Source organism: Trematomus bernacchii, unplaced genomic scaffold (assembly GCF_902827165.1).
Source record: "Trematomus bernacchii unplaced genomic scaffold, fTreBer1.1, whole genome shotgun sequence".
Lineage (NCBI taxonomy): Eukaryota > Metazoa > Chordata > Actinopteri > Perciformes > Nototheniidae > Trematomus > Trematomus bernacchii.
The window spans coordinates 22,718-36,930 of NW_022987338.1; the positions used below are offsets into that span (position 1 = coordinate 22,718).

Sequence of the window (14,213 nt, forward strand, 5' to 3'; positions counted from 1 at the left end):
TAAGGGAATTAACGGGAATTTAAGGGAATAAACCGGAATTTAAGGGAATTAACAGGAATTTAAGGGAATAAACGGGAATTTAAGGGAATAAACCAGAATTTAAGGGAATAAACCAGAATTTAAGGGAATTAACGGGAATTTAAGGGAATAAACCGGAATTTAAGGGAATAAACGGGAATTAAAGGGAATTTAAGGGAATAAACGGGAATTTAAGGGAATAAACCGGAATTTAAGGGAATAAACCGGAATTTAAGGGAATTAACAGGAATTTAAGGGAATAAACCGGAATTTAAGGGAATAAACCGGAATTTAAGGGAATTAACCGGAATTTAAGGGAATAAACCGGAATTTAAGGGAATTAACAGGAATTTAAGGGACTAAACGGGAATTTAAGGGAATAAACCAGAATTTAAGGGAATTAACGGGAATTAAAGGGAATTTAAGGGAATAAACGGGAATTTAAGGGAATAAACGGGAATTTAAGGGAATAAACTGGGAATTTTCCAAATGGAAGGTTGGCTCTTCTTAGGGAACTTAAATATATTTGGGGAAAGTATATTTGAGCATAATCTTGACTAAAACAAACAGATGCCATTCAAGTACACTTGAATATCCATGCCATTCCTCCATCACATGCACACTGCTTACTGCATGGCTATTGAGACCACACCCCCTACAGCAGGGATGGGCAACTTGGATGGTGGTGGGGGCCACATCATTTATGTACTGGCCACCAGGGGGCCGCAGTGGCGGCTCAAGTCCCTTACTTTCATTACAGCAACGGTCTGCAAACATACTCAACATTGTGGTTTACCCCTGAATTCAGTGAAAAGATATTCTTTCTCACACTTTTCTTGGAAAACACGATTTTTACATTACATGTCACTTGTTAGGCGCTTTATCCAAAGCGACTAACATACTCAAAACTGTGGGCAATCTCCACAGGAGCCATTTGGGGTGAAGTGTCTCAGGGACACAACGACATGCTGACTGCAGTGGGGTTTGAACCTGTGACCCCCTGATCCGAACACCAAGGCTCTATCCACTGCGCCACACGCCTCCTAAAATAACATTAAATGTAATGTAATGAAAACACGATTTTTCTCAGATACCTTTCTCTTGCTCATGCTGACATCCACAGAGGGCTGTGCTCATATGTGACCCGCTCTATCGAAATCAGTCGGAAGTTGAACGGCTCATTTCAAAATTAAATTATACAATTCGATTACATTACCCTCAATTCCCAGTTAGTTCCCATTAATTCCCATTATTCCCATAATTCCCATGGAAATGTACCGGAAATGTTCCGCCCCTTTGCAACCCTAGTCCCAACTAAAGAGGAAACTCAGCATATTCTGCAAGATTCTGGGTTTTTCTGTGCTGTTATATTTCCATTTCTCCATTGCTTTTCAATAGAATTGGAGGATGAAGTCACACGGATAAATACCTTTCCTAATAAATAACAAACCAGCAATTTAAAATGTTCTTTATTGATTCCTCTGGCGATTCATTTATGGGTCATTTGGACTGTAACAGTGAAAATAGTGAAAAAAAACAGTCCTCTCTGCCCTGAACCCAAAAATATTTAACTACATTTCTATTTAAAACTAAATAAGTAAACACAATGCCATATTGGATATGCTGGAATAAACAATGCTGGCCTTTTGTAAACTTTTTTTAAAATTATCTTTAGGTGTAGTGCCGAGAGATAGGGAGTCGGAGGCGGTGCATTGAAGGGAGGGAGGGAGGAGCGCTGCCCGGCCGCAGGCGAAGGCACAGCGGCGGCGGGTACGAAGTCCTCGGGAGGAAGGAGCCGAGGCGAGGGAAGAGGCCAGACAGGGTCCCGAAGCGCGCCACCCACGGGCCGATGAAGGCATGGGCGACGTCCGAAACCGTAGAGTCGAGGCGAGACGGGGTCCAGAAGCGCGCCACCCACGGGCCGAAGAAGGCATGGGCGACGTCCGAAGCCGCCGTCGAGGTGGCGAAAAAGCGAGAGGGTCCACACGAGGCCGACCAGACATGGGCGAACCTCCTCTCAGGCACCAGAAAAAAACTCAAAAGGGTCGTCCTGTCCACGAACAAAAACAGGTGGGCGAAATAGCGAGAGGATCCACATGAGGCCGACCAGACATGATCGAACCTCCTCTCCGGCACCACAAAAAAAACAGTCGGATGGCGATAGCTGCTAGCTGTCGTGGCTAGCTGTCGTTAGCCGTTGGTAGCTGCTAGCCGTTAGCAGTCGTGGCTAGCCGTTAGCGAGCGCAGCCGGACATGCAGCCGCATGTCCCGAATAAACCAGGCATGGTCGTGTATCGGCTCCATGGAAGGCTTGCTGTCCCCCAGTGCCGAAAAGCCGTGGAAATGGCGAGCGTCTTCCTCGGCCATTCCGGAGGGCGCACCGAGCCTCAGTCTGTGAGCACGTGGCAGCCACGGACATCTCCAAAAATCTCCGGCATTTCGAGAAAAACAGTCTGTTTTTTGCCGTGTTCGGTCCAGTCTCGGAATCTTCGCGAGACTTATGTCGGGGTCACCAATGTAGTGCCGAGAGATAGGGAGTCGGAGGCGGTGCATCGAAGGTGCAAATCTGGCTTTAATGAGCGACAGAAATGGACATGCTGTCGGGTCGCAGCCCGGGAAGAGAAGAGAAAGCGAAAGGGAGGAGGACACAGTATATACCCCGGAGGTACAGTAAGCATTAGTGTCCGTGCGGAACAATACCCCCAACCTGTAGTTCCTTGATTGAATTATGTAACCCAGTGTATTAATAAGTGATCACTACATAGGTCAATATACTAAACAACTAATTTGAGGGACAGTTATTTAAGTGCACAATTAAAAAATAATGGAGAATCTAAATGTTTTGAGATATCTTAAAAATACCCCGACACCATTTTGACAGATACAGCTCTTCTAGGTATATGTGTTTGAGTAAAATGTCTCTGTGTTTGACTCAACAGACACTGATATGGAAAGGCTGCCATACAGATTGAGATGTAAGAAACATTTGGAGTCGTCTCTTCACTTTTAAGAATGGAGAAAGCAGCTCGAGCGCCATAGAATTTGAAATACGCAGCCTAAAAAAATCTGCCACTTCCTTCAGACTTCCTTACAGAGCCCCTCCTCCAACACACACGAACGCGCACATGACCAATGAGGGCACGAGATAAGTTTGTGCACAGATGGAAGGCTGACAGGCAGGTAGGCCATCCAGTTATTTTAGCCGGCTCAGATGATTGGTCGTGCTTTTTACAGTGCCACGGCTTCCACAGATGATATTTTTGTATATATTTATTGTCAAAGCATTTAAGATATTCATTGCTATCGGGATGTTAAGAGCATTCCATGGAATATAACAAAAAGTGTTTCTGAAGTGAATACCCACCTTTAAGAACAGAGAAAAGTGTCTGCAAATGAAGTGACATCGAGCAAATTGAACATTAAGGTCATTCACTCACTCTCAAAGTGGAGCAAATCGAATATCCTGATCATTTAAACACTACTATACGCGCTGCTTCCACCATAAATAAAACACACTCTTTATTTTACATTTAAGTTTGAATCTGCAGATATTCTTCTGACCTAAGCCGCCTCAGAGACCCTTTCCTGAAAGACCCTGCATGATAAAACACTTCTCTTTTTGCACACTAAGGGTGGACTTCTTAATCACAATGGAGGCATTTCATTGGACACACAGAGGGACTTGTTTTCTGCACGAACAGACCATCATTATAATAAACAGCAGAGTGAGAGCAGGGGGTAAATCGTGCAGCTGCTCGCATTAGAGAATACATCAGTGTGTTAAAACACTTTGCGTAAAGTCAGTAAACAAAGCTGTATGCTCTCTCTTCTCCGATAGCCCCTATAGAAATATGAGTCTGTAGATAAACGAGCAGACGGTGCATCTCAGAGGAAGTGAGATGCATATTATTCATAGGCGGTGATGGGGCTCCTGGTGAAGGTGGGGCTCCTGCTGTTGGTGATGGGGCTCCTGGTGTTGGGGCTTCTGGGGCTCCTGGTGCTGGTGGGGCTCCTGGTGTAGATGGAGCTCCTGGTGTAGATGGGGCTGTTGGTGCTGGTGCTCCTGGTGCTGGTGATGGGGCTCCTGGTGTTGGTGATGTTGGTGATGGGGATCCTGGTGCTGGCGGGGCTCCTGGTGCAGATGGGGGTGCTGGTGATGGGGCTCCTGGTGTAGGTGATGTTGGTGATGGGGCTCCTGGTGTTGGTGATGGGGCCCCTGGTGCTGGTGGGGCTCCTGGTGTAGATGGGGCTCCTGGTGCTGGTGATGGGGCTCCTGGTGCTGGTGGGGCTCCTGGTGTAGATGGGGCTCCTGGTGTAGATGGGGCTCCTGGTGCTGGTGATGGTGCTCCTGGTGCAGGTGATGGGGCTCCTGGTGTAGGTGATGTTGGTGATAGGGCTCCTGGTGTAGGTGATGGTGCTCCTGGTGCTGGTGATGGGGCTCCTGGTGTAGGTGATGTTGGTGATAGGGCTCCTGGTGTAGGTGCAGTCGGTGCATCTCAGCAGAGGAAGTGAAATGCATATTAATCATATGGATAAATATGAATGCACTTCTCACATCAACGCTTTATTTTTGGACACAATCCTGACGCCTTGTTGGCTTTATCTCTGTTTTGTAAATTCAGGATTCAAACTGCAGATTTATTTATGCTATTCTTTATTTTTAACGTCCTTAAAACATTGTAAAAAGGTGGAACGAAGTGCAAAAATATGGAATTAGACTTATTTTTGGATTCCTATAAATGTATGATATTAGATTTATGATTATACATCGGTTATTGTCTTTGTACAACACATTGCTGTGCACCAAAATGCAGTTATAGTCCCATTTTTCTGCATGGTAAACACACAGAAATGCAGATTTTCTGGAGGGTCATATTCTAGTTTTTAATGAAAACTATAAATAATGATTATGCAGTGATTTTTGCTAAATCTGTACCAAACTAAAAAGTCCATATTAGAGCATGATGTTAAGGAAAGGACATATTTGCAGTGACAATATTGAATTAAAATGATGTTTTTGCACAAATTCAACCTTCAACAAATATTGCAACTCCTATATTTTTCTAATTCTTCCAGGACATTTCGCAATAACGATAAAACATGAATTATTTGTACTGATTTTATAGAAAATAACCCTTTAAATTAAGCTTAGCGCAAGTTCGTCAGGAATACTGTCTCTTACACCTTCATTCACAAATCCTCTCTCACTCACTCCCCAAGCTTAACCAATCAGACGCGTCCCATCTCCCACGAGCCAATCACAGCGCACGCGGCACACTTTAAAATGTGTTGAGGGGAACGGTCCAAACAGGATCCAATAAATAGAGTCTGCACAGTTTATAATCCCATGTTTCATTTATTGTAAAACATCTGAACAACCTGTCAGTTTCACACCTGAGAGCTCCATTCAATGCACATGCTTCTTTTCTTCTAAAAAGTCCTTTAAAATCTCATAAATAACAACTTTTTTAAAATTGTTTTGATATTTTTTTACTCTAGTCCCTTTAACCAATTTTTTAAAACATGATGATGAAAATACAGGAGCAATTTCAAACAATTAATGTCCATAAAATAAACCGAACATCTTCTCCCAAAGCGTAAATCTAAAACCAGAACTTGGCTTTTATTTAATTTAATTCAAGCAGTAGACCCCGTCCGGACAGTGGGCTTCATGCAGAGTCCAGTAAAGAGAGCTAACACTAATCCTCTGTTCTCTAAGGCATGAGCACAACATCACAAGGGCGTTACGTCAAATCTAGAAATCTTAGAAGAGGAGGAAAAATCCAACTGGAGGCAAAAACCAAAGTGTATTGAAGTCAGCAGAGTCTTAAAGGGACAGTACGCCCTCTCACCTGGAGGGTTTGGGTGTGAGTCACTGTGTTGGAGATATGAGGCGTAGAAATGTCTGTTTTCTCTCCAGTATAATGGAAGTAAATGCCATTGGATGGTGGACGAAGCACCACAACTTAAACGTGTTTGCAGAAATGATGACCCAGATTCATGTAGGGACTATTTTCTTTATATCTAACTACTTTGTAAAAAGCTCCTACAAGAAGTGTGGTAATGTGTTAAAGAAAGTGCATTCTCTGTAATGTCCACCAGGGGGCATAGAAGTCTAAGAGGAAATGTTCCCTCTTCTCTCTTGATTTATTACCTCAGTCAACATTTTCCTAATAAGTTTATGGTCTCAGTCGGTAGTTCAAAGTCTGCTTCAAGACAGCATGATTATTATTGGGGTAAACAAAGGAAGCTTCCATCGCAAGAGGAGGTTCAGGTCTCTCAGCGAGTCTCATATCAGCGTGGCCCCGTTAGGGTTCGGGGGTCCCCCTCCCCTGCCCCCCCCTCCCTCCTCAGTGAGGTGAGGGCCACGGCGCAGCAGCCTCTCAGCAGGGAGCCCATGTGATACCCGGGCAGGACCCCCCCCCGCTCCCCCCCCCACATCCAGGCCACCGTCGGGACAACCGGCATCGCCAGAGCCAGAAGATCCACCAGGAAGTATCGGCTCCAGTGGCACAGCGGGGGGGCCACGTCTTCCTCCCCCCCCTCATCATCCTCTATCTCCACCTCCACAGCGTCCTGTCTCTCAGGGAGGGGGGCCGTGGGGGGGGGGCTGACAGGTGAGGGGCTCCTTCACCTCCTCCTGTCTATCAGGCGGCTCCACGATGTGAGGAGGGGCCCCGCCGGGTAAATGTGACTGAAAATGTGTCTCTGAGAGAGGGGTGGGGGCCTCGTCGCACAGCCAGCTGATGGTGGGGCTGCAGGCCTGAGAGCGCACTTCCACCTTCTTCTCAACAGGGGGGGGGGGGTCGGGATGGGAGAGTCGGAGGCGGGCCCCGGGGCCTCCTCCTGCGGCAGGTGCAGGTACAGGTGTGTGTGAGGTGTGTGTGCGATGCAGCTGCAGGAGTGTGAGACGGGCAGAAACAGCCTCTCGTAGGAGGAGGAGCAGGGGGAGGAGGTGGGGGAGGAGGAGGGGCCCCTGGTGCTGTTGTGGCTCCTGGGCTCCGACAGCAGCGCCGCCTCCAGCAGCAGCAGGTGAGTCTGTCGGGGCCCCCGGAGGCCCTCAGGCTGCAGGGGGGCCCCACGGCGCAGCGTCCCAGCAGGGGAGCAGCCGCAGGAACGAGAGCGTCCACCTGATCGGGCCCCCGGGTGCGGGTGCAGTTGGTGATGGGGCTCCTGGTGTTGGTGATGGGGCTCCTGGTGTTGGTGTTGGTGGGGTTCCTGGTGTAGGTGGGGCTCCTGGTGTAGGTGATGTTGGTGATGGCGCTCCTGGTGTAGGTGGGGCTCCTGGTGTAGGTGGGGCTCCTGGTGTAGGTGGGGCTCCTGGTGTTGGTGGGGCTCCTGGTGTTGGTGATGGGGCTCCTGGTGTAGGTGATGATGGTGATGGGGCTCCTGGTGCTGGTGGGGCTCCTGGTGTAGATGGGGCTCCTGGTGTTGGTGATGGGGCTCCTGGTGCGGTTGGGGCTTCTGGTTCTGGTGATGGGGCTCCTGGTGTATGTGATGGGGCTCCTGGTGCTGGTGGGGCTCCTGGTGCTGGTGGGGCTCCTGGTGCTGGCGGGGCTCCTGGTGCTGGTGGGGCTCCTGGTGCTGGTGGGGTTCCTGGTGCTGGTGGGGCTCCTTGTGTTGCTGGTGGGGCTCCTGGTGCTGGTGGGGCTCCTGGTGCTGGTGGGGCTCCTTGTGTTGCTGGTGGGGCTCCTGGTGCTGGTGGGGCTCCTGGCTGCTGGCCCTCACCTCGCCCTGCAGGACTCTGATCTCTCTCCTGGCCTCCTGCAGCTCCAGATGAGCCTCCAGCCTCTGGACCTCCTCATGGATCCAGTCCTCCTGCATCCGGAGCAGCTGGGCCCGGAGCCCCGAGACCTCGCTGTCTCTGAGGAAGAAGAAGAAGAAGAGAGTTAGCAGGGTGAGAGGGTGAGGAAATATACAAGTTTAAACCAAACACTCCACTCACCTGTGCTGCAGTCTCTCCACGTTGTCCCTCAGGCGGGCCCTCAGGTGTCGGATGCAGAGCTCCTTCTGCTGCATGGGGGTGAGGTACTGCTCCGGGGGGGGCGCTCTGATGCCGTGGTTCTCACTGCAGCTGAGCTTCACCTGACGCCTGGACACACACACAGGAACAAATAAGTATTTGAATTACCAAAATGTGTTTTCCATGTGTAAAGTATCCCGTCCAATGTAGACACTAAACAAGTAATCAAATTAAATTATTCATTTGTTTTCCTACATCTCAGGGTTTTTTGTGTGTTCTGAAAAAACAAGTATTTTAAATGACCAAAGTGTGTTTTCTAATGTGTAAAGTATCTTGTCCAATGTAGAAAACTAAACAAGAAATTGAGATTGAGACAATTATAGTGATATGAAGTGATATCATTCTTACATCCTAATTGTTTAACTTAAAACAAATATATAAAAAATGTTTTTCTTCATCTCAGGGTTTCAGGAGTATGGAAGAGGGGTCACGTGAGCATTTGAAAAAAAAAATCACCATGGCGCGGTTTAAGCGTGCTGTGTCGTGCCGGGCCCGTTTTTGGTTGCGTTTCCACTAGGCCTAGTTCCGGCCCGGGGGTACTTTTTCACCTTTTTTCTGGCCCGACAAAATCGTGGTTCTTTCCGGGCCAACAACGAGGCTGAGTCGGGCTGAGTATGCTAAACTAGAGAGAGAATCGCTGGCAAGGGGGCTACAACTACAACAAGATGGACATATTTGACCGTGATTTAATTGTAATACACGTTTCAAAATGATGCCGAAGTAACAACATACTGATACCGGTTAGTAAAAACCATGAATTAATGCTTTGTCAAGTCTGCAGACAGACGGCAGGCGAAAAACCTTTTAAAATGCGTGTGTTCTAAATGGAGATTGGCTAAGCTAACGCAGTATATGCTCCGACCGTCCACACTCACAACAACGGCCTATACAGACATAAATAAAGCAGCGACTGTATTCACCATGACACAGGCAGTCTGTGGTTTGTACTTGTTTAACTTTTGTCTAGTTTCTGAACATATATAAGGAGCTGTGAGCTCTGAGTGCTAACAGCTAACGGCTGTGTTGTTTTTCTGGGGTTCTCATTGAAGATGACGTCACGGCTCCGCCTACACTGCGTTACTATAGTTACTGCCCCAGCTACTAAACTGTAATGGAAGCGCAGCATTAAAGTGAGCCTGGCCTACCAAGGCCTAACAAAACCGTACTAAGTCGAGCGAGGCCTGCGGTGGAAATGCGCCATAAGAGTGAATGTCTTTTTTGGGTTCTGAGATCCAAATTATGCAGAATCCTAACAAAAAGTCAGAATGTTGAAAACATATCCAGGTGTTTCTGGTGAACATGTGACCTGGGTGTGTTGGGGAGGGTCCGGGCTGCGGGGCTGCCATCCCCCCTGATCTTCCCCGGGTGTGTGCTCGACGTCTCGCTGAGGGAGAATCTGCCATTCACAGTCCCCACTGAGCGCCTGCAGAACAAACAGAGGCAAGTTTACCACAACAACAACAATAATAATAATCAGAGATGGCAAAAGTACACACACCTTTACTCAAGTAGAAGTACAGATACTCGTGTTTAAAAATACTCTGGTGAAAGTAGAAGTACTGACTAAACTTCTTTACTCAAGTCAAAGTAAAGAGGCTTTGAAATGTACTTCAGTAAAAAGTACCCATAACTAGCAGCTGTTTTAAAGAGTACCTGACCTCCCTTTATATTAATAGAACAATAATGTCATTGTTAGCTAATGAATGTTTCCATGCTGAACAACGGCAACATGACAACATTTCCATTGGTCCCTCTTCTTTAGAGAAGACCAGGAAATGATGGATACACGGATCGTGTTCAAATCAATAGGCACGCAATGACTCTAAATAATAATGATGACGCCACCAAACACACATTCAAACTAAAGGAACCAGCCTGTTTGGGAAATGTGAGAAGTAGAAAGTTCAGGTATTTGGGTTCAACATGTAATAAGTAGAAAGTACAGGTATTTGGGTTCAACATGTAAGAAGTAGAAAGTACAGGTATTTGAGTTCAACATGTAAGAAGTAGAAAGTACAGGTATTTGTGTTCAACATGTAAGAAGTAGAAAGTACAGGTATTTGTGTTCAACATGTAAGAAGTAGAAAGTACAGGTATTTGTGTTCAACATGTAAGAAGTAGAAAGTACAGGTATTTGTGTTCAACATGTAAGAAGTAGAAAGTACAGGTATTAAAAACTGAGAGTGATGCAGAGGTCCGTATGTTCTCTGGAAACAATAAGAGACAGGCATGAAACAGGAAATTCTCAGTAGACCCTGTAAGATGTGTTGCATGCGTCTGGAGGAGTGAGAGCTTCCTACCTGCGCTGACCTGAGGACGGCTTCCTGCTCGGGGGGAGAGACATGTTGGAGCTTCAGAGGACCTTCAACGTCTCCAGAGACGCTAGGAGCCCTCACAGCTGAACAGAGGATACACACCATGTTAGAGATCAGATAGCAGTCATCTAAATCAGTGTTTCCAAATCTAAAAACAGTCCTTGGTACTGGAACAAATGACATTGGAGTTCCGTCTAATCCTAAAATGTATATATCCACAAGTAGCAACAAGCTTGACTCCAACTAAAATACGTCTCAGGTAAGTTTGGTTGACTCTTTACTTAAACACAAGGTATCAGTACAAACACATATTTTCAAAGGTCAGAAAACGATATTGCTCCGTTTCAAATGTTTGGATCGTCACTAAAGTCAAGGTGAACGTTCCTTGGTCATCATGCAGTAACACAAAGGCAGCAGTGGATTGAACGGCATCTCTTTGATGAGTTCCATCTTCTATCACTGATCCAGAGTCAGGTCTTGGAGGAAGCCGTTCCAGCAGACGGCCCCAAACTTCCCTTTCCCTGGGAACATCAACCAGCCTCTTTTTCACATCTTTTTTCTGTCTCAGCTGTATTTCAACCATGAATGCATTTTTAGATTGTTGTCATCTAACACGAGAAAAGCTTCCCAATTGCAATAAAAAAACCATGAATCAGCAATACCCCAAAGTGCTCACATACCCCTTTGTGAGAAAAACTCATCCACATCATAAATCTCTGAAATACAGTGTTGTCCTTGATCTACTGTGTGAGACCATTACTCTCCTTCTTCTGTCACTATAACGTCACCCTAATAATAAAAGAGATGCAGGCCAGCAGCAGATCAAGCGTCCTTTCTGTGGGACACAAAGAGACATCAGCTGCTTCTGTCTGAGCGGCACGCACAGACACGAGAAACCCTCACTCTTACTGTGAATACACTAAGATGATCTGACCCTTTTGGCTGCTAGTCAGATGTCCTGCATGCAAACAGCTAGAAAGGAAGCATTATTGTTTAAAAAGCAGAGTGGATTTAATATAATTTAGTCTTCTGGGAGTACCTGCATGAAATAAATACATCATTGCAGGTTTGCGTTACCCCCTAAAAGCATTTTTGGGATATTTCACATTAAATCTATTACATTAATGCCATTTTCTTATTAAATGTGAACCATTGTATTCTGTTAAACTCCTAAAGGGGGCAACACATGTTCCCAACGTTTGGCATCCTATCTTCACATTATTTAATTCTCACTTGTATTTATTTATGTATCTTTAACATCAGCCCAACATCTGTCTTAAAGGTCCCATGTCATGCTTTTCTGGTTATTACCCGTCCCCAAAGTACACCCTGTAGCGAGTAAAACTCTAACACAGAAAAGACCTGTCTATGCTGCCCCAGAACGCCTCGTTGGACATTTCTCTTTTTCCATTGTTTACTTCTTGGGTATAGTGACGTATTTCGGGTATAGTGACGTAACGTAACGGCTCCGCAGATTGGTCCAAATTGACCAATCCGCGGAGCCGTTACGTTTGGACCAATCCGCGGACTTCCTCACACACACACACTCGGCGGGACGTTGCGAGGCTCGCTGCTCACTGGTGTGGGGTCGGCGAGACAGCGAGACACCGCGTAACTCAGCCTGGGCACACACACACAAACTCCCAGCCAGGCTGCGGGTGTGTGTGTGTGCCCAGGCTGAGTTACGCTGTGTCTCGCTGTCTCGGGCCACTGGGCTCACAGGGAGGGGGGGGGGGGGGCAGGAGCTCCAACAAGCCGTTTAGGACAGAGAGTGAATACACATACTATACAGAGATGCTGTATGAGAAAACAATGTGAGTTTGGAAAATGGCACAATATAAATCTATTCTAGTAGACCTCAACAATGGAATTATGATCAGTGGAAATGGCCATGACATGGGACCTTTAAACACCCTCCTTGCCTTTAAAAGTCTGACTGGTCTTAATCAAATGGCCTTTGTGGTTTAATAAAGTATTGAAAAGATGTATTTGTTTACATGTTGTTGCTGTGATAGCTGTGTTGTTCAAGTGTAAACACTGATGATAGCCTGTCAGTCATCCACTGAGTGTACATTTGAAGTTGTACACTGTAAAGTAAACATTAATCGAATCTGTCACCACCACAGTTTTAGACTATTTTACTTTAATGTTGCAGCAGAAATGGAAGGAGGACAAAATGTTCTCACCTGTGTGTAAAGTCTCCACACAGCTCTGTCTGCAGATGTACAGCTGATTCATACCTCTTAATGTCTGCACAAACAACCCGATGCTTATTATGTATTTTTCCTCCTCTTTTCTGATTCTAGGACACCGGAAGTCTCGCCTCTGCTGTCTGCGCAACAAGTGCATCACGTTATTGGTGAGAAATACGCAATCACCTTACGTAATGTGAGTATCAGTGTTGATGTGTAGGCGGATAAAAAAACTACTTAAAGCTGCTCACTGTGTTTCAGTAAATATGCCCTTCAGAGAGCCTCGTTCAGCTGTTAGATAACAGGGCTTATCTATCTCATGTGTCGCATGCACAGCAATGCTATTTAATAAATAAAAGAATACAAAATAATCATAATAAACACACCTGAAGACTTTACATGGAACAAAACACCAGATAGAAACAGCTGACTGAAGCTGCGTGTCCTCAATAAGGTTATTAAGGATATCAATCATGCACACACACGTTTTATTTGACCAGATATGAAATGTTACCTTTGGGGCAGGTGGAAGTTGCCAGTGTCTGTCCGGTGCAGGAGGCTCCATCCTGCAGCCATGGAGCCGGAGAAGGAGTGAGGCGATGCGGCTGCTGCACCGCCGCTTCTTAAAGCGACAGCAGGGCACCAGGCATCCGGGAATAACGCTTCATCTGCGCATTACTGATGTCCGTGTGACCGCTGAGGTGATGTGCTCCGACAGGGAGGGCAGAGTGTGTCTGTCCTGCAGGAGGGGACTGGGACAGAGAGGAGCTTCTACTCGCTTATGTAAGACACATTTAAAGCAAACTTTCCTTTATCCTTAGGGTTACTGGTGCACCTGCGCACAACATTCATCAGTTTGTAACTTATATATACATATCAATATTCCAATTACTTGTATATAGACTATTCTGCACAATTTCTATTATGTTCTATTTTATTGTATTTACTTGCACTTTTATCTGTTTTATTGTGTTGCACTGTTGGAGGAGCCTGTGACCTCAGATTTACAGATAACTACACTGTATATGACAATAAAAGTCATTTTTTACAAGTTCTTTATTCTATAATTCAATTGTTCAATAGCTTTGTTGTTCAATTTGCTCCTAATAACTTGAAAGCATTTATTTTTGTTCAAATGTAAGGACTTTTCAAGGATTTTCCAATTCCTTAAAATACAAGGAGCCAACATTAAAACTAACATCTAATAAAGTACAAGATCTGAGTACTTCTACTAAAGACCTGAGTACTTCTACTTTTACTCAAGACCTGAGTACTTCTACTTTTAGTCAAGACCTGAGTACTTCTACTTTTAGTCAAGACCTGAGTACTTCTACTTTTAGTCAATACCTGAGTACTTCTACTTTTACTCAAGACCTGGGTACTTCTACTTTTAGTCAAGACCTGAGTACTTCTACTTTTAGTCAAGACCTGAGTACTTCTACTTTTACTCGAGACCTGAGTACTTCTACTTTTAGTCAAGACCTGAGTACTTCTACTTTTAGTCAAGACCTGAGTACTTCTACTTTTAGTCAAGACCTGGGTACTTCTACTTTTAGTCAAGACCTGGGGTACTTCTCTTTTACTCCGAGAACCTGAGTACTTCTACTTTTAGTCAAGACCTGAGTACTTCTACTTTTAGTCAAGACCTGAGTACTTCTACTTTTA

The 14,213-nt window shown here is 45.6% G+C and overlaps 1 protein-coding gene across 1 annotated transcript; it reads right to left on the reverse strand.

The window, feature by feature from the left end:
- Positions 1-5,355: 5,355 nt before the first annotated feature.
- LOC117480614 (carboxypeptidase Y-like) lies at positions 5,356-13,232 on the reverse strand. The gene is given in 8 exon segments (XM_034127990.1): positions 5,356-6,363; positions 6,366-6,627; positions 6,629-6,825; positions 6,828-7,882; positions 7,964-8,110; positions 9,348-9,464; positions 10,342-10,439; positions 13,063-13,232. Coding segments are annotated over 7 exon segments (1,878 nt in total). The 5' UTR covers positions 10,386-10,439; positions 13,063-13,232; the 3' UTR covers positions 5,356-6,307.
- Positions 13,233-14,213: the final 981 nt, after the last annotated feature.